This window comes from Aulonocara sp. 'chitande type north' Nkhata Bay, linkage group LG1 (assembly GCF_057382095.1).
Source record: "Aulonocara sp. 'chitande type north' Nkhata Bay isolate Kocher_YH1m ecotype deep benthic linkage group LG1, A_spYH_male_GT1.1, whole genome shotgun sequence".
NCBI classification, from domain to species: Eukaryota; Metazoa; Chordata; class Actinopteri; order Cichliformes; family Cichlidae; genus Aulonocara; species Aulonocara sp. 'chitande type north' Nkhata Bay.
Window position 1 is genome coordinate 29177234 of NC_141344.1, and position 20513 is coordinate 29197746.

At 39.9% G+C, this 20513-nt stretch overlaps 1 protein-coding gene across 2 annotated transcripts; it reads left to right on the top strand.

The window, feature by feature from the left end:
* The first annotated feature begins 1060 nt into the window (after positions 1-1060).
* Positions 1061-18939, top strand: LOC147339306 (monoacylglycerol lipase ABHD2). Of its 2 annotated transcripts, none has more exons than XM_086292230.1 (11): positions 1061-1493; positions 2477-2554; positions 3214-3429; positions 6109-6284; positions 8470-8637; positions 9523-9706; positions 11403-11495; positions 12100-12201; positions 12368-12437; positions 12541-12625; positions 15016-18939. In XM_086292230.1, the coding sequence occupies exons 3-11, from the start codon at positions 3221-3223 to the stop codon at positions 15222-15224; spliced, it is 1296 nt and encodes a 431-aa protein (XP_086148356.1). In that variant the 5' UTR covers positions 1061-1493; positions 2477-2554; positions 3214-3220; the 3' UTR covers positions 15225-18939. The 2 variants fall into 2 exon arrangements, with proteins under 2 accessions (XP_086148356.1, XP_086148365.1); XM_086292239.1 differs by lacking the exon at positions 1061-1493 and adding an exon at positions 1685-1880.
* Positions 18940-20513: the final 1574 nt, after the last annotated feature.

Consider the following 20513-nt stretch of genomic DNA (forward strand, 5'->3'; position numbering starts at 1 on the left):
ATAGCCATTATTTATTTTTAAGTAGTACTTAATACTAAGGGTACTTAAAACTAAAGTGACAAACTACATTAAAGCCAGTGCCTCTTTCGGTTGCCTGCCAAATTAATAGACGCCACAAGGAGATTAAACTCTGTCTCCATCTAGTGGATATCAAGCTGCAATTGCAGTGGGGACATTAATCTTATTAATATTATGAAATTATCTGGACTCATTTAGACTCGTAATCCCAAAGATCCGATCAATAACACAAATATATAACTTTGCATAAGCAAATATAAATAGCATCTTGTAAATGCAGACAATCTATGCTTTATAGTGAATTTTAGAAGAAATTGTGTTAAAGTACGACACATTATGTTATATATATAGCGCAGTACAGGTGTAATTTAAAGCGAAGGCATGGGAGTTGTAGTGATTCAAAGTGATAAATTAAAGCTATTAAAAGTTGTAGACTGGCTGTGTTTAATTGGCAAGCAAAAAATGACCATTCTAGATCTTCCAATCACCTAACATGTCCTCCTGATAATTATCTTTTTCATAGGCTCTTTGACAGGGAATGTTATGTTGTCCTGTCACACTGACCTTCAGCGTATCTATGACGAGGGCTTGACCTGTAAATAGAAGCCTGGTCATTTAGGTCTATCATCCCCCGTGTTTACCTGAAATACAATTAAATGTAATGTGTATAGTTGTATTTCAGCCTAATGTGTTGTTGTGAATTTTACGCTTACGTTATATAGGCTACAGCTTGTCGAATGCTTAAAGCTTCACGATACAAAAAGGTGCAAAGGTGGGCGTGACAGCTGAGGGGATGCTGTAATAACCATCACAGAATAAATGGGAATTAAGTAGTTAAATTATAGAATAACAAATTTCCTGAAAATAAATATTCACGTTGCTAATACTGGTAGAACTAGAGAACGAGTAACCCAAAGTTATCCGCTATCCGCTGACATCATTTAGCTGTCAACAACAGCTAAATGCTAATGTTGCTAATAGACCGAGACATGCGCAGAAGAAACTTTATATAACGGTTTCAGTTCACGTTTTTATCACGTTCGGGAGGGACGGTATTGGCTGTGTGTCAGATACTCTTAGCAGAGATGTATCTCCTCAGAAAATCATATAAAGAGGTCAAATATTGATAGAGATGTCCGAACGCGTATTTAGGCTAATATGTAGGACATATATAAACCACCAGTAGTGTAATGTGGAAAATGACACCGCTGAAGGGGCGTGGAAAGTTATTGGCCTTAAAACGTCATCGCAATTTTATCCAATGGGGGCTTCGTTATGCAAATGACAGATTCTTCTAGGAAGTGGGATCCCATCGCTGCAGTCGCTACTTCAGCTATCTTCGGCTCTGTGAGGGCGAGCTGGACATCAGGCTGTCATGCTTTTATAGACACGTTAAACAAAAGAAAACCTGCGAACATAAATAAGGCCTGCCGCTTTTAAGAAGCAAGCAACTGACCCACAGTTTTCCTGCTGAGGTAAGTACGCTGGAGATGCGACTGTTGCTATGTCCGGTTTGGTCCTCAAGTGATGCTGCAACATTAAATCGATTATTAGCGGTAGAAATGAAGGCCGTTAAAAACATGTATGCTCCGCTGCTTTTTTTTAAGGACTAAAACGATATCAAACTACGGCTAGGGAAGGGGCAAGGCGAAGCGGGGTCTTAATGTGGAGCTACTGCGGCAAATTCTGGTGGGTGGGTAGCTAATTCGTCCAAAAGGCGACACGGTTTTCATTTTCAGGATCGAGAGTATGGGAGGAGGACCGTTGGCCTGCTCTTAGAAAGCTTTTATCGTCCAGAAAAGCCCACGTTTCTCACTGGGTTAGCTACTTGATGGAATCTGTGTGCCCTTGTGGCTGTTAAGGTGCGTCTCAGGATTGTTGTGAGTCGTGACAAAGACCAGAGAGTAAAATTAAAGCTGTTTACACCCCGTCTCTTGGCATTAGTTGTATTAATGTGTCAGATATACTCTTTGGATTGGTTTCCAGTGAAAGACACGGGTATTAGTGGGGTTATTTTTGAAGCTATTTTTACACGCCTTTTGGTGTTAAGTTTGTTTACACGTGATGGCTGTTTAATTGCCTTACTTTTTAATAAGGTCTAATAAGTCTGAGGCCGACTTTTCGTAAGTGTTACATTTAGGTTTTCTGGAGGCAGCGTTATAACTTCCTGTCTGATATTGACAGTCTTGGTTATGGCAACAGGAACATGCTAGAAAATAAGTACAGTCGACAGGTGTCTGAAAGAGCTTAGGACACCAGTCAAAACTAAAATATTTAGATTCATGAAACTTAAAAAAAGAGGATGTGTAATCGTTCAGCAGTTACTTACCATGCAAATTAAGTGGTGTCATTATTCTTACTTAATTTTAGATGAAACTTCTGTTTAAGGAAAAAAGATAACTTTCTGATACTGTACAGTGAAGGTCTTTGTGTGTGTTTTGCTTTATGTGCTTTTCAGGACCACATCACTGTGACTTCACATTTCTTTGGACCTTTTGAAACGAATTTTCATTGGAGGCAAACTTGAACATAAAATGTAAGTATATTAGTTTATTTTAGCTTTCAGTTATGACTGTTTCTGTTTATGTCAGTTTGATGTGGCTGCCTGGTAACATCACACAAACATTTGCGTTGCACATCAGTGATCAGAACTTCCTTTTTTCTTTGCAATAGAAGGCATTGAGCCTCTTCTGTGCCCTTTATAGTTTCTGTTTGTTTACCTATAATTTCACACCTGTGGAGACTTTATTAGCTGTGAACATTAATACATTTAATAAATCTGCTAAAATGTAAATTTGTGCTGGCACATTACATTGGGAGAAATGCTAGTCAGGATTCACCGTGTCTGCTATATGTAATGATTTATTTAAAGCATTGTCAGCACCTCTATCTTCTATGCAGCAAGGCTTCCTATTGGCACAGTTTAAGCTGTAATGTAATTACAGGGAGTGTATTAAATAACCAGGTTTGTCTTATCTGACTCTGCTTTATCTGAGTTCCTTTGAGTTTATATTCCCACAGATGTGTTGCTGCAGGACACCTCGGGAATATTTAATTAATTTATTTCTTTAAAGTCCATTGTTAATCCCTAGAACTGGGGAAAAAAAACATTGACTTGTACAAGCGATGTCTTTTTATATTAAAATTCAGTTTAAAAATGGAGTTCTGCATTTATTGGCTGCTTTTGTTTTCTAGAATAATCATGAGCGCCCACGAATCCGACGTGCACACCATCTCTCCCGAGATGCCAGCAATGTTTGATGGCATGAAGCTGGCGGCGGTGGCCACGGTGCTTTACATCATTGTCCGCTGCTTGAACCTCAAGAGCCCCACAGCACCCCCGGACCTCATCTACCAGGACACTGCTGTCAACCGCTTCCTCCTCAAGTCCTGCTCTCAGTTGACCAAAGAGTGAGTTGCTTTCCTTTCTCTCTGTGCATGTCTCTTTGGAGGTTGCCACGGCAACGGTGCAGCAGCAGTGAAGGTAGCGGTTTGTCTGGCGGCGGTCCCAGCTATCGTCAGTGCTCCTAAGTGTGCCACACGTCTGTACCACAGCCTTCCTGTTGGCTCTTGCATGAATTAAACATGAGTCTGTATTTTTGGGGTTATCTCAAAGGTGCACGGAGTTTGTTGCACTTGCATTATAAATAAAGGCTCATTCACTGCAGGGTAAGAGGATTTGCATTCATGATGATGCTGGTCTCACATTCAGGGTAACTATGATGACTGCTATAATTTGAATGTTTCATCTGAGCTCATAATAACTGACGCAAAGCAGTCGTTCTTGGACCATAACAGAACAAGGCTTTGCTGTGAGCTTTAAACCAGGTTATGCCTCAAACTTCCTGTAATTTTGCTGGAAACACACTCCCTTGAGTGGGAATTGTATACTCAGTTGTGTTTCCTTAGTGAGCATCTCTCCACCTCTTGCTTTGACACTCGACAGGAACTTTCAGCTTTGTAGGGCGAATCTCTCGAAGCACCCTCGAGTGTCAGCTTACATAACGGATGGTTACTGAGCCCTTTGCCTTTCAGCTGCAGGGTCATTGAATCATAAGGCCGCACTGATGCTTACATCTGTGTCTAGTTTGTTATTATTCCCTCCTGAACAGCCGTATGCTCTATGCTTAGAATAGGAAGATGTCTGTCCCAGTGTGTAGTTTAGCAGAGATGTTTTTATCTTCATTTTTGTGAAGTCACGTTTGTAACTCGTGACATCCTGTGTTGTTGCATAATAAATCGATCGCACAGTGGAAAGTATAAGAGGGGTGATGTGAGGTGAACAGCCTTTTTGTTTGGCTGTGTTTGGAGACAGTTGAATAGGGTTTAGGATAACATGCAAAATGACAGAGCGTGCTATTTATTATTTCATTATTTGGCAGAAGTCGCAGTCTGATTTGCTTCAGGTGATTGTCCAGGATATTGCAAAACATTGTAGAGCTTGTTTTCCTATTGGCCAGTATTATACGTGTGTGTGAATGTGTGTGTGTCGCTAGCATCTGACAGTATTTGGTGTATAGAAAAGAAAAAAAAGCCCAATGAACGTAAAGACTGATAGCATGCAGATTAATACAATTACCATAAATGACATGAGTCATTTTGGACTTTGACCAGGACTTCGGGTCTTTGTTTTATCAAGCCACACAGACACATCCAGTTCCTTTTTTCTGTTATCTAATAGCTACAAAGGACAATAGCACAGTCACTGTACATACCCCAAGAAGGTTACACTAGTTATCCCAATTCAAAGAGAGATTGGAGCCTGTTACATTTGATATAGAATTATTAAAAAGGATTTCTCAAACTTTATCAGTTAAAAGCAAAGGAAAACTGATAACAGCATTATTTTTATTTTTTATTGTCTTGATGAACTCAGCTACTCTGGTGTCGCGCTTCCTGTCCACATTATAACAGTGAGGTCATCCTCTTCCTGTAGCCATGGATTAAGCCAGCAGAGTACCTTCTAGAACGATTTGGTAAAACTTTAACTACAGTGCACCCTGGAGGCGATCACATTATCACTAAATGGCAATAGTCTGTTTTGTGGTAGATAATTCTCTTATGTAAGACTGTATTTGTTAATTAAGTAATTGTTAGAGCCACTGTAAGAGTTGAGGAAACATAAGGTTAAAGAGCTTGTGCAACTGTTGATGTAACTGAAGCCTCGACTCTCGGCAGTCGCTGACTGTCGTCGTGTTTTGGGCTGTGCTGTACACACAGCTAGTGTCCACACTGCAGCTGTGCTTCAGAGTTATGCTGGTCTTGTTTATCCGATATAGCTCGCTACCGAGTTTTGTCACGAAACTATTCCACACAGCCTTTTATATAGCTGAAGAAGTGAGAGAGTGCCTTGAATGCTCACTAAAGTGTTATTAACAAGCACTCAACCAATATAGTTATCACTGTCGAAACGCTGCGTTTGGAGATCTAGCCTGTCTTTAACTCAAATGTTCCTAAATATCTTCCTGAGTCACTTCAAAATCTTCCATATTGAATAATACTTTTATGTCAGCCAATCCCATTTAAACGGCTGAAGCATTATATGAAAAGCACGGTGTTTTATCTGTTCCTGTCGCCACTGTCGTGATTTTAAACCTAATATTTTACCTATAATATGTGATGAAATAGTTGCAGTGGCAAGTTGAAGACGTTTCTCTGTGTTAGTTCACACTATTTTGCTCTCGGTGTGGAAATGTGATAGTGATTCATGATAATGCCCGGTGTCTCAAAGGAATGTTACATAAGCTAAAGACTCAACTCCTACAGTTAACTCCTACAGAAGTGTCACTGGAATACAAGCGCTGGTTCTGCGAATAACTTTACAAAACATAGCTACACACTAGTGAAACGTTGCTGTCTGTTGGGTCCACGTAGCAATCTTTAAATGTCTTGAAAAGAGATGTGACTTTGTGTGCAAACTCTGTGCTTGAAACTCTGTCATAAACCAGAAATGCAAAAGGCATGTGCTTCAGATAACACTGTGTTGATCTTGTGTCTGAGCATTTGCCCTGCCCTTGTACTGTCCATTAGGCTGAGGGCTCATATTTCGAGACCAAATTTAACAAAGGAATGCAATTTTGTGTTTTCCAGGTACATTCCTCCATTACTGTGGGGTAAGAGTGGTCACCTCCAGACGGCACTGTATGGTAAACTTGGTCGGGTGAGCTCGCCTCACCCTAGTGGAATCAGAAAATATTTGCCCATGCAGGATGGGGCGACTGCGACCTTCGACCTCTTCGAGCCGCTGGGGGATCATCGGACAGGAGGTGATGCATTTGATCAGGATCTGCTTCTTATTAGGGCTGCCACAAACGATTATTTTGATAGTCGACTAGTCACCGATTATTTATGCAATTAGTCGACTAATCAGATCATCATCCACTGGACGTAAAACTACAGCTTATTGCACCAGCAGCATCTGCTCTTATATAACTATCATTAGCTTACAGCTTTAAGCTTTTAAGGTGCTAACTAAAAATAAAGACAAGATGATAGTTTATTCAATTTTAATGAAATTTGCAGATTGTTTCGGTAAAGTTTAATAAACTCCTTGCTATCTAAAATATAACAGGACACCGGAGTATATTCTCCAGCATCTCACACTTCTGATAATCAGCTGTCTGCTTGACGTTTATTCAGCTGTGTAAAAACTATAACTTTAATCTCAGCCAAACCGATTTACTCAGGAACAAATAAAATACAAAAAAAAAAAAAAAAAAAAAAAAAGCCAAACAACAACATTTTTAATTTATCTAAGTGACTCATATATATTTAACCTGAGTCGCGAAAGACGGCGGCGGTGGGTTTGAAAACAATTTGCCGGGAGTCCGGTGTTCTCACGGCGCTAGTGACCTAGCCCCCGGCTAGCTATCGAGCTAGTGGGTAACAGACGTCTCCGAAAACGTCGGAGCGCTTTTGAAAATATGTGGTGTCCTGATAAACTGAGCCGATATTTGAGGTTTACACAGCTACATTCTCGCCTGAAAATATGTTAAACGTTTATTTTGTGACCCAGAAAGAATAATAAGAGTAATATTAAAACTAACTAGCTACCGCCATTGTTGGAAACTAAGCTGGGCCGCGCTATGAATTCTGGGACACAGCTGCTTCTTCTTCTTCGGGGTTTAACGGCAGCTGGCATCCTTGTACATGCTGTGCTGCCATCTTCTGTTTCAGTCCGTTATTACACTCTTAAATCCTGCTATTATTCCTGCGTCTTTTGCGATCTTACAAAGCTTCAAACGACACGTCGACTATTAAATCAGTCGTCGACGATTTTGATAGTCGACGTAATCGTGACTAGTCGACAAATCGTGGCAGCCCTACTTCTTATTAACCAACATTTTTATGCAGTTGTATAGAACAGGGGCAAGAGAAAGCACATTCATCACAGCTATGGATGAGCACAATATACAGCACTGCCTGAGCTCAGCCATTCTTGGGATGCCAGGGGTGGACAGCTCTCCTAAGATCATTTCACAGCATTGGAGGTGTGGGCTAACTCAAATCTTCAGTGAGGTTTCATTTGTTGAATGCAAGTTTTGTTGAAGTAATCGACCTTGGGTTCTGATATTTTGTCCAGCTCTACTGTGTGAATTTTTACGTGATGCTTTACAAGGGTGAACACTTTTTCTTGCCCCTGTACATTGCGTAGTTGGATCTTTACTGTCATGACAAACATTAAAATCTAATATATTGTAGTTCTTAGTTTCATACTGTAATTCTGTTGCTTTACATTGTAATTCTACTACTGCTACTTCTGTCTAGTCCGTTCATGCCACACCTAATGAGTGTTTGTCAGTCCTGGACGAGGGATCCCTTCTCTGCTGATCTTCTTGAGGTTTCTCCCATTTTGTTGTTCCTGATAAATTTCTTCATTATTCGATTCGAGGGTCAAGAATAGTTAGAGGGTATCACAAGAAACTTTGGCCCCTGGGAGTTTTTATATAGAACATATGGCTAAATAAAACAAGTTTGATGTTTGGAGAATAAAGAAATTCGTTGTCAGTGGTGTCATGTCCAACTTTGGTTATTTGTGCCAGGCCTTGCAAGTCAGCTACTAAAGAGACTTTGCTGCATTATTGTTCTTTTAAATCACGCATAAGATGTGTGTAATTCAGTTGTGGGGGGACCCTTTAAAAGATGCATATGTTTCTCTGAAGGCTTGAGCTTATCCAATCAAATTAACTTGGATCTATTAGTCCTCTCAAAAAGCTTGAGCCTCACATGACATTTTACTCCCGACAAAAGTAGTGTTGCTATTTCCACTGTGTTTGGAAAAGCTATAATTGACAGCCTTATCCTTTATCTTGGATTGGCTGCCGGGCTTTGCCTTGCTCCTTTTGTTATGATGATCTGCTGTTTAGGAGAGTAACACTCTCCTTTCTTTATCTTTGCTTACATTTTTCTCACTTGCAAATATTGCCCTGCTCCATCTGCCTGTTCAACCAGATGACATCACCATGGTGATATGCCCCGGTATCGGTAACCATAGTGAGAAGCACTACATCCGGACCTTTGTGGATTATGCACAGAAGGATGGTTATCGTTGTGCTGTGCTGAATCACCTCGGAGCTCTTCCCAACATCGAGCTTACCTCTCCACGCATGTTCACTTATGGTAAGACCAGTGAGCCAACTCAAAATAGTACCTATTTGGCTTTTGAAAAAATGTGTTTCATATAATTTTTGTCATTGTTGAATGTTTATATTGTAAATGTTCAGTTTCAAATGTTATATACAATTTATGTCTGTGGACCAAAAGTTTTCTACTTGTATGCTGCTTAGGTGGTATCAGTTTGGCACTGATTACATATGGTGTAAGCAAACAAGGCTCATAAGGCCTGCATCTGTTTGTGGATGACAGTGAGGGGCAGCTAATGAGAAGAAAGTGAGGAAAGGGGCTTGAAAAAATGAAATGGGCTGCCTAAAGGCCGTAGTAGAGGACTGTGAATCATGCAGAGCTAGTCTAGTGATGACTCATCCCCCCACCCCTAATAATTTCTGAACCCCTGTTAAACACCAGTTTTTCATCAGAGGTCTATCTAAGAATGAAAACCATTATTTGCAATGATAAAAAGAATTCAGTCCTGTCAGTAATGCTGTGTCATCGCTTTTGGCTCAGCCTGCTGCTCTCATCCAATTGTCTGTTGTGGTTTAGGCTTAACCTATCCTCTCCAAAATCCATTAAAAGGGGTGAGCACAGTGAAGGTATTAGTTTAAAGCATTTCTGGTGAAAGTGTGCACTTACGAACAGCTTATCCTTTTTTTTTTTTTTTTTTTTTTTGCCCTGCTTGTACAGCATTATTTCAGGGTAAACGGTAAATTATGGAAAAAGAAGAATGTAAGGCTTTTTTATGGGCATGATGAGACCTGTGCTGTTTAAAAGATCTTAGACACTCAAATCTGATACCCTGAATTAAAGAAATCTTCAGCCAGAAGTGCCGAGTAGAATAAAGTATGTTTCTGTGTTTTGATTATAGCACTATACTGTTTCATTTTACAGGATGCACATGGGAATTTGCATCCATGGTTGGCTACATTAAGCGGGCATACCCTAACACTCAGCTCATTGTTGTGGGCTTCAGTCTGGGTGGAAACATCGTTTGTAAGTTCCTGGGGGAGAACAAGGCTAACCAGGAGCGAGTGCTGTGCTGCGTCAGCGTTTGTCAGGGGTACAGCGCGCTGAGGTGGGTTGCTGTGGTCTCATTTCTTAATTACATGCATTGTTTTGTCAAACCGGCTTTGTAATACTAACACTGATGTGCTCACATTTCTAAATATAAATGAAGCTCAGAATAATTCTACAAAATGAATAGCGCTTGCATAATATAATCACATGTTTATCCATGAGTCTGCAAAGCGGCTCCAGTCAGCTGGTTACCCTTTCTGCTCTTCCTTTTACCATAATTATTGATGGATTGCACCAATTTGGTAAAGTTGCCACTTTAAAAAAAAAATTTTTTTTCTCCCAAAATGTAAGAAATGAGACACATTAAAAAACCTGTTTGAGGACCTGTCTGATCCCTTCATTCACCTACCACAGTTTACTCTGAATGTCTACAGGACCATTGATAATGTTGGGCATTATCAATGGCTCTTTGCTGAAGTACAGGAGTAGAAGTCCTACCAGCTAATGACTAGTGTCAATTAGTCATTTGTCTTTCAATCAGTTAATAGTTTGATTTTAAAAAACAATAAAACCTTACTTTTTAAAGTAACTAGTAACCAGATAAATGTATTGAAAGTACAATATTTACAAATAGATTATGATGTATATGTCTATTTAGTGCATGCGGGTGTCTGCACTCTGTGTTCTTGTCAGATTCTGTGTTTTTAAATGCAGACAGCATCTCTTGGCAGACTTGACAGGCCGGGTCTATTAAAGTTTCAGTGTGGACAGCAGGGAATGGGTGTGTGTCGAGACTGGCCGTCTGTCAAATTGGCTTTGCAGTTTTTCTTTTTTCTTTTTAAAAAAAAAAATAAAAATTTTAATTTAAAATCTGTTTCCAAAATTTAAGCTGGCCCTCCTGTCAGTGTACCTCGAGAGCTGAAGCTGTACAGTAATCAGCCACAACATTAAAAACACCTGCCTAATATTCTGTAGGTTCCCTTTGTGCCGCCCAACAGCTCTGACCTGTCGGGGCATGGACATGGGACCCCTTGGCGTGTCCTGTGGTGTCTGGCACCCGGCATTGGATCCTTTGGGCTTTGCGGGTTCGGGGTAGGCCTTTGTGGATCGGGCTCGTTTGTTAGCATCAGACTGATGCTCAATCGGATTGAGAATTTGGAGGCTGGCTCTGTTTTTTCGGGGTTCCTCGAGCAATTCCTGGGAAGTTTTTGCGATATGGCGGGGTGCATTAACCTGCTGGGGAAGCCACTACCATCGAAGAGTATCGTAGCCTCGAGTGGGTTGTGCTTGGGCTACAACAATGTTTAGGTGGGTGGCACAGTACATATTGTAGTGTCAACCGCATGAATACCAGGACCCAAGGCTTGCAGTGGAATGAGTGATCAATGTTTTTCACTATTGCCTACTGGTTTAATGTTGCGGCTGATCGATGTATGTTCTTCTTACAATAACACACATTTAATATTATGGCCTTATTGTATGAAAAAGCCACAAAAAAAGAAACCTTTTTCGTTTTTGTTTTTTGTAATCAGCAGTTAGCTGCTGAACCTGTTTTTCTTGAGCTCTTGTTTTGAGTCACCTTGTCACTGTCAGTGAGCTGCATATTGATGCCTGACACCATTGCTACTCTCAACCAGTGTGACTCTTTGTGTTAGTGGATTAGTAGACACAGGACATTCAATGTATTGTTTAGATTGCAGACAGTCTGTACAAAGCTAACTTCCTGTGTGTTTGCCTTCCCCTCTCTCTCTCAGGGCCCAGGAAACATTCCTGCAGTGGGATCAGTTCAGGCGCTTTTATAACTTTCTCATGGCCGACAACATGAAGAAAATCATTCTCTCACACAGGTACCACTGTTGCCCAGCTATAAATTTTAGTACATTGTGTGCCTTCTGTTTCCAATCACTGAAAAGTTTAATTGACATGTTTAGTGTTTGGGGAGAAAATTTTATGGTGTTTGCCAAAGACAGTGATTTCATCAGACAACCCAGTCAGTAATCTAACCTCCTAATTTCCCTATAAATGAAATTGTAGATTACCCACAGCCATGGTGGGTTCATTTGAGCAATGATCATTTTCACAGATCTGAGTAGGTTGAACTGCCTGAAATGGTACCTTCCTCTTGCCTCTCTTGCTCTTGCCCTACCTACCTATAACATGCTAAGGTGCCCATAAAATAAATAAAGCCAACTATAAACTACTCAAAACTAAGTAAAAATGTAAAATAAAATTAAAAAAGCCACTAAATGAGCCACTAGCCTACTAAAAAGAACATCTAAAGTAACTTTCTAAATGCTAATCTGCAAATAAATGAATAGTTCTTACCATTCTTGGTCTTCGTTGTCACTCTGTGTAATAGAGGGAATAGTTGGTACATAGCTGACAGTTATGACTGTGAACTAATTGATTTTTAAAATTACTTGTGTTCATGTTAATGTTTGTATGTTACAGGCACAGTCTGTTTGGAGGACATTCGCTCAAAATGATTGATGCTGATCTAAGTCGGTTGTACACAGCAACATCTCTCATGCAGATTGACGACAACATCATGAGGTGTGTTCTAGTAAACTGCAGCTCTTCCATGTTCTTGATGCTCCTGGTGATACTTTTTGTCAGTGCTTAGAATCTGAAAAATATCAGATATTCTTGTCATTTCTATCAAACCCCTCTAAGGGTTAGGGACTGAATAATAATACCTGATCTTTTTGGGTTTCAACAGAAAATTCCACGGCCACCGGTCTCTCAAAGAGTACTATGAGAAAGAGAGTTGTGTACATTATATTCACAATGTAAGAACTGCTTTTGCATACGACTCACAAATGCCATCTTTCTCTTTTTTGGTCTGTTTGTGTATTTTTTTTGATGGATGGCATTTTGTTCTTAAATTTCCAGGTCAATGTGCCACTGCTGTTAGTGAACTCTGCAGATGATCCTCTGGTTCATGACTCATTGCTCACCATCCCTCGCACGCTAGCAGGTAATTGCCAACATGTTGCATAGCAACAGCAGCTGCACTAAAATATTTTTTTATCACCTTATCAACTAGATGGCAGAGTTGCAGTTAAATGGTCCGTGCAGATCAGGATCAACTTGCTGTCATAGCGTGGCTGCAGTAGCATCAAAAAAATCAAGCTCCTGACCTTAAATAAGAATCCTGCTGTAAAATTACGTGTTGAATAAAAAACAAACAAAAAAACCCACCTGGACCTTCCTGCTCAAAATAAAAAGAAATTAAAAAATAAAGAAAAGGGTGGGTTCAATTTCTTTGAATATTGCTTCCACTGTAGTATTATGTAACTTTAAATAACTCACTGTAGATTATTAGTAACACCTATATTTTCCACAGTTCTAAAAATGCTGGAAAACAATTCTCCTTCAGGTTGATACAAAAAGCTGTTAATGTCTTAAAGACTGGCCTCAGTTGAATCTCAGTAGTTTTAAAAAAACAAACAAACAAAAACATGTCTGCAGCCTTAAGCAGGCCTATGATGAGCTGGCATCCAACCCCAACCGGGACAGGGTGGGGCACACAGTTTGTGACTAATGTTTTCTGCTGTGTGGCAACGGCTGTAACGCATAAATATAACACAGTGTTCCTCCAGTTGGATAAAGTGGTTCACTGGTCTCCTGCCCCCCCAAAAAACCTTCTGTCCTCCCGTATATGGTGCAGGGTGATTGATAATAAATAAACATAAGCAGGCAAATCTGGCTACACATGACTTAATGTCTATCAAGCATCCATTCTTCTCACTTTGTGCTATTTTTACTCACTGACCACTTTTAACTCTACTGGAAAAGGAATATTGCTTGTGTGTGCGTGCGTGTAAGAGGGAGAGTAGGAGGAGTCCTTACTGGAAGCAAATGGTACTGTATCCTATATGTCTCCAGAGAGCAACACTTACAGAAATTTTAGGTCATAGCTGTCCCTATGACCTAAAATGTGAGACAGTTGCTCAGACGCTTGACTGCCATCAAAAGACTGACAGAAATACACTTGCTGTGCTGGTGCTGGAATTAGCTCGGACTAGAAGTGTTTGATAAGAGCTTTCAGCAGACTGTTAAGTAAGACTGTTCCTGTTCAAGCAAAAATGTTACAGGTGAATTAAAGAAAACAAAGAATAGTTGGTGCTTCTTTATTGCAATGATATTTGAATAATATAATTAATCAAAATAAGATCATGAAACTGATGCAACTGTGTTTCAGTAATTACTTGGTAAATGATGCATTTAGGGACTAAGAAAAATCTTTAAACCACAAGCTTGTCTCCGGGCCCCTGTCGCTCAGCTCGTAGTGAGGCGGCAGTTCTCGGTCCTGGGTGAGCACGCAGTTGTCCAAGGGCAACTCAGCAGCTGTCATGAATAGTGCACAGTGTTCAAAGCCCAGTGGGATCTTAGTCACTAGTCTGCTACAGCAGGCTTCCCCACTAACCCAGTTAAGTCCAGGAGACCAAAGAGATCCAGGCCAGTCCTTTTCATGAAACCCCACCATAGTTGTTCACTGCAGCAGCACTATGCTGCAAGCAGAGTGAGTGTGTGGAGATGACCTAGTTTACATTTCAGACTTTATTTATCATCATTATTGTTATTATTATCATTATTTTAATTACACATTTAAAAAAAAATAAATAAATAAATAAATAAATATATATATATATATATATATTTTTTTTTATTTATTAATTAGGCAGCACAGATGCAGAGATATTCAGGGTTCGTATATTGCGTGTATTGTGAATGACGTAAAGTCAGTGTGAAAACTACTGTTTTCTGTATGGACAGAGTATAGAAAACAGGTCGTCACATCTCCTAAGGGAAAATGTTAAAGTTTGGCCTGGAGTCCTATCTCGTCAATTATTAATGGTTGCATTATTTTACCATAAGTATGTGGACACAAATGTAATCGTAAGGATCTTGGAAGATTGTCAACATGGCAGTCTTTATTAAGAGAGAGGTATGGAAAATGATGAGTCTTATACTATGAAAATAGATTTTTCCATTCTGGATGACCATTTAAGCAATTAGACAACAAGCAATGAAAAGACGGTGTAACAATCTGTGAGACCTGTCAGTCGAGGCAAACCTGTTTCAACTGTTAAAGTCATTAAAAATTGCCTCCAGGTTGAAGGAGCAAAGTTGTTGTTTTTTTTCTGCCAGCTGTCAGACAAACAAACTGAGTAACATATTGATCGTGTCTAATGGCCAGAAACGTAATCGCACTGTTATCTGCTCGACTGTGCAAACACACCCTTAACAATCCCTTGCAAGCCCATTTCTGGGCATGTGTTGAACATTGTTCTTCCAATGCTGACGATTACAAACTGTGCAGAGTACAGAGGGCTAATTACCATGTGATTTGTCCTCTTCCAGCAAAGAAGCCGAATGTGATCTTTGCCCTGACACTTCATGGAGGCCACCTGGGCTTCTTTGAGGGTGCAGTCCTCTTCCCCCAGCCTCTCACCTGGATGGACAAAGTGATCGTGGGTTACGCCAATGCCATTTGTCAGTGGGAGAAACAGAAGCCACCATGCCAAAGTGACCACCTGAGTGAGGGCTCCTGCTTAAAGGAGAAAGCATAAACCTCTGTCTCTCTCATTTGTTCATTAACCTTTCACTTTCTCCAACACCACTATCCCCACACTGCACTGAGGAGACACTCTAAACTGATATCTCTTCTCTGCCTTCTCCTCCTGTGCGACTCACCAGTACCAACCCATCTTTCCCGGTCCTCCTTTGTAATCACAATCACCTTACAGTTTGTGAAAAAATGAACTAACTGCCTTCGTGCTCTTTTCCATGTCGAGGACTCGGAGCAGGGACATTTTGGTTCTTTACATCTACACAGTAATGACGCCCGGCTAAGTGATTCTTTTTGGCCGAAAGTGGCAGACGATGAAGTCAAGCTGTCATTTTAAAGGAAAGCAAGAGCACCACTTTAGAGTAGTCGAGTGAGAAACAAGAGCACACAAGAAGCCTCGTATTACATCGAAGAAGAACTGTAAGAAGCTCACTGCTTATCACCGCCAAGGCCATATAGCCTAGTCTGCTGTCTTAACAAACGTTACCGTTTTGTGTGTGCGTGCGTGCGTGCGTGAGTATGTCTGTGTGAGACTGTGTAGGGAAAGACCCAGGATGGTGGTCTTTGTGAGGTTGGTCTGATTTAAATTCTCTGTTCTTAGCCCTTGGCCATTATGTCTGCTCCTCTGGGTGCGTTGCTGTTTGTAGTAAATGTACTGTAGATTATTAAGTATTAAGGTAGGATTGTACACATTGTTTCCAGCTCGTAACATCATCCTGCACATAGTTTTGGCACTCAAAGTTTTTGGTGCTTACCAGACGTGACCAGGGATCGAGCCCCACCCTCAGATGGGATCCATGTACATTCCCACAGTTGCATTCTGTCACTTTGATTCCAGCACTTTACATACTGTACACCACAATATTTTCCCCCTTTCCTCATTTTATTTGTCAAAGTGCAGATATGGAAACTATTAACGGAGGGGCGAGGATGATAACGAAACGTTAGATGAATCAAATGTTCCCCGCGTTGTCTGTCTGTCAGTGTCTTTGAGCCCTCCTTACTCTTTCTGTTGCCTTTGATCAGCTGCAGGTCCAGCCAAGTCTCTGATATTTGTCTCTTACTGCACACACAACAGTCCTACTGCCACTGCGCTGAGGCTAACATTCAACCCACCTGGTTTGGTGCGAACATCTTAGTACAGCTTTTCCATTTTCCAGCAGATGATCATGTGGTTCTTTGAAATGTTGAAAATTTAGCCTTCTGATTAGCGAGCGTGGTGCTACAAAAGGGAAAGTTCAGCAGATGTGAAGCAAATTTTTCATTTGTAATAATCTGAGCTGTGAGGTTTGACGAGTAGGAGGGCTGAAGATACCAAAGCTCAACCGCTATTTATTTTAGTGGCTTGTTCGTATGATTCTGGTGTTTGTTTAACTGTAATTTAGATGGAGAATGCTGCATGCAAGAAAGAAGATGGATTTTAACTGTAGGGAATATTTTTTTATTTCAAAGACTTTGCCGAAAATCTCAGTTCTTGTTTTGTTGACTGCACTGAGAATAAAGGGTGTTGCTGCACGAACTGCTGAAAAAAAGATCGCAAACATCTCTTGTTGAAATCATACTGCAAGACTGGGACCTTTGGACTTTTCAAAACCCGATTTAAATTCAAACCTTGTTGTAAGGGCTCTAAGGAAGCTTCTTCCAAGGCAATATAAAGCCAAGAAATGTGTGATCTAAAACCTGCTTCTGAACACTGATGAGACGCTAAGGGTGGTTTGAAATGATTAAGTGACTGACAGCAGGGCATTTTATGAGGCTTCCTAGGCCGTGGTTTGTGTGTTGTAATACCTGGTTGATAGTATTTGATAAGTAGAAGTGTTTGAGTACTGGAAGGTTTGCCATATCAGGATATAACAGCACTGAATGTCAATCAATCGAAGCTTGTAAAGTAATAATAAATATCAGATAATAAGAATTGAATATTAAAGCTTATATATGGCGTTCCAAAGTTTGTTCTTAGCTTTAGAAATAGTTGCTTGGTTACCAGTAGTAGTATTTAAAGTGCTGTAATTGTGAATCTGATCTGTTGCTCTTTTTGCTCTTTGGAAATTTTATTATCAGTTATTTTCTGAGGTATAACTGCCTTAAACCTTTCTGAGCAAATACTATGACATCCAGGTATTAATCTCACCAATGCTGGCTTGGCTAATGTGGGGATAAAAGGGAACTCTTATCCAACTTCATCTCCTTTAACTCAGGGCATCTGTCAACACCAAGCACCAGTCTGACACCAGTGAACCCTTTTTTCTTTGTTTTTCGTCTCATTGGAGTCGTTTTTAATGTACTGTAAGATGAAATGAGACACGCTGTGGCAGGTGGTCATCAGCCTGTCTTCTGAGTGGAAACCCTCAGTTTTATAACAGTATTGGAAATGAGGCTGCACTTGATGTGATTGGTGACATAATTGTGTTTGGTGTTTCAGTCGGCCTGCCAACACCCTCTTTCTTTTCACGTCTAGCGGTCGTCAACCAGCATTTGCTCAAACAACAAATCACTGTTGCCATCTGTTGTCAGGGAAACCGAACTACAACTGCCAGTCTTCGTGGCAAACATCCTCTCATCCACCCACAGTCAGATTATAGTAAATGGTTCATCTGTAGTCCACAGCTCTCATTTAAAATTACACGTTTGGGTTTATTCGGGCTCGATTTCGATGACACCAGCAAAAACCCAGTTTCTGCAGTACGAGCCATGTGTTTTGGGTTGTTGCTGTTCTTGTTGTTTTTGTTGTTGTTGTTTTTTGTTTTTTTAGAAAAATGTTTTTGCCTCTCCACAACTTTGCACAAAAATGCAAGTTTGGATGTATTATTTGGATTTTTTTTTCTAGTTAATTATTTTGGGGGTATTTTTTAATTTTATTTTTGTATTGTTCTTATGACTTCTTGTGTTATCTGCTTGTGTAAATGCAGTAGAGTGTGAGTGTTGATAGGTAAACATACAGCAGGTGTATACTGTGTCATATCACCACCTCTGATCCCCAAAAATCCAAAATTGTTCACTTTAACAACAAAAATAAAACATCTATGTAAAGATGGTGTATATTAGATTTGAGGGACCAGGGATGGAAAAATAAAGGCAATAACCAAACAGAAGGGATTCTCTTATTATTTAAACACTAATGTGACAATAAATGGTGTCAAAGTATATTAGACCAAAACATGTCATACTCATTGTAATAATTTCTCATGGATCTGGGATCTGAAATGTTATTTTACTGTACTGATAAAAAAATTGTGTTCCTCTGTATTTATCCTAAACTCACTGCTTCAAACATCAAGTTTATGGGCTCATATTTAATTGCTTGGAAACTAAATGACTCAGATATCTTGAGTAAATTTAAAATGTCCAAAAAATTTGGGAAGAAAAACTTGGATTGGAGTAAAATTTGCTTAATATTATTGTTTTGTTTTTTTCTAGAAAGATTTTTTTAAATGTAGAATCCATAACTGTCAGTACCAGGCAAGTGGATGGGAGCCCACTGTGTGTTAACCTACAATTATCATTATACAGCTTTAATTTTGTGTTTACAGTTTTGCTGAATGAAGGCTAAAGGGTGTGTTGGGACAACTAGAGGGGGGGATGCAGTCACACAACATAATGTACTCTGATACTGAACCCTGGGTGTGTTTGTTGAAGAAATACCAGTGGTGTGCGTGTGAACTAATTATGTGAGGAGACGTGCTTATTGTGTTCCAAAATAAATTATTTTCTCAAAAGAAAAATGGTTTCTTTTTTCTCCTCCAATTAGAGCTTTGTAAATATATTGTAGAACACGCTTTAATATTTAACAATAATTTGTATATCACAGATTGTGCTGAATTGAGCCTTCATGTATTGACTCCTTTTATCTTTATAGCTTTTCTACCTCCCCAGTTATCATGTGTACTACACCACAGGAAAAGTAATCAAAACACAACTAAATCAAACCTTGTTTTGTTTTTTCACCATCTATGCTGTCAATTAGCAAATATGTGGTGTGTTTAAGGACAGAACAGTTGGTGGGAATGCTGCATGCTGTAAGGGCATCTGTATTTTAAATGCAGTGCAATTTAATAGCTTGCAGTCCAGATTTTAGGTACACATTATGATCAAGTCGTGTGAAAGGTTCTGACAAAATTCAAAACTCAGAAAGATAGGACAACTCTGGAGTTTTGCCAGGCCTAAAAAAGCAGCTTGACCTAGAAATCTGTATGAGGTAACATTGGTCACTGATTCATTTAAGCTACAGCTTGCTGATATTAGCTACTTGCAGATGTATTGATACTAGCGTTTATAATAACCAATGCATAGAAAATATAAGCGAGAAACATCTACCATGAGTATTGAGCTTGCATAGTTTGTCCATCAGAGGGTGGTCTTTAACTTCCTTATTGGCAACAGAGGCCTGGGCAGAGCCACAGCTAAGACCTTCATATACCATGATGACCTGTTTTTCTCTCATGGCTTGGACTTTCTTTTTATGACTGAAACGTGGCTACCCACTGATGATCTAGCTGCTTAGACCGTAGTACAATTAATTACAAAAATCCAACCTGGAGGTCACAAAAGCGTGAATAAGCTTCTCCACGTCCTCATGTGGAACATAATGCCTAGCCTTAGAGATAAGGCGCAGTTGGTGGAAGCTAGATCTCACTACAGCAGACACTTGCTTATTGAGTTTGAGCGAGCTATCCAGCAATGGCTTAAAAGCAGATTGAAATTTCTCAGCAATATTGTTCGTGTCCAAGTACGCCTGGAGCTGGGAGAGTCTCTCCGGGATCTTGGACACGAATGAAAGCTTAGAGCTCAGTCTGTAGTTTGAAAGGTCATAACAGTCAGAGTTTCTTATGACAATAAACTACGACAAAACTGAGATTATAATTTTCGGTACGCAAGACTCTGTTAGTCTCATAAGAAATGACTTGGGCCCACTATCACCTAATGTACACCCCCATGTAAAAAAGCTTGGTTTCATTTTCAATTCTACCCTTAAGCTGGACAAACAAATAAATTCAGTTGTTCGTGGCAGTTTTTTCCAACTCGGGAGCATTTCCAAACTCAAAAATATCTTTCATCTGAAGGTCTGGAAATCGTTATCCATGCCTTCATATCATCACGTCTTGACTACTGTAACTCTCTCGATTTACACATCTGTCACTCAAGCCTGTTCCGCCTGCAACCAAAATGCATCAGTACCAGAAGGAGAGTATTACTCCGATACTCGCATCTTTACATTGGCTGCGAGTTAAATATGGAGTTGACTCATGGATTTATTATTTGTTTTTAAAGCCCTCCATGGCTTGGCTCCAGA

Bases quoted from the DNA above. Each gene is read 5' to 3' on its own strand.
- LOC147339306 (XM_086292230.1), top strand. From the start codon at position 3,221: ATGAGCGCCCACGAATCCGACGTGCACACCATCTCTCCCGAGATGCCA. The intron at 3,430-6,108 runs GTGAGTTGCTTT...TGTGTTTTCCAG, and splicing joins TGCTCTCAGTTGACCAAAGA to GTACATTCCTCCATTACTGT. The intron at 8,638-9,522 runs GTAAGACCAGTG...TTCATTTTACAG, and splicing joins TCCACGCATGTTCACTTATG to GATGCACATGGGAATTTGCA.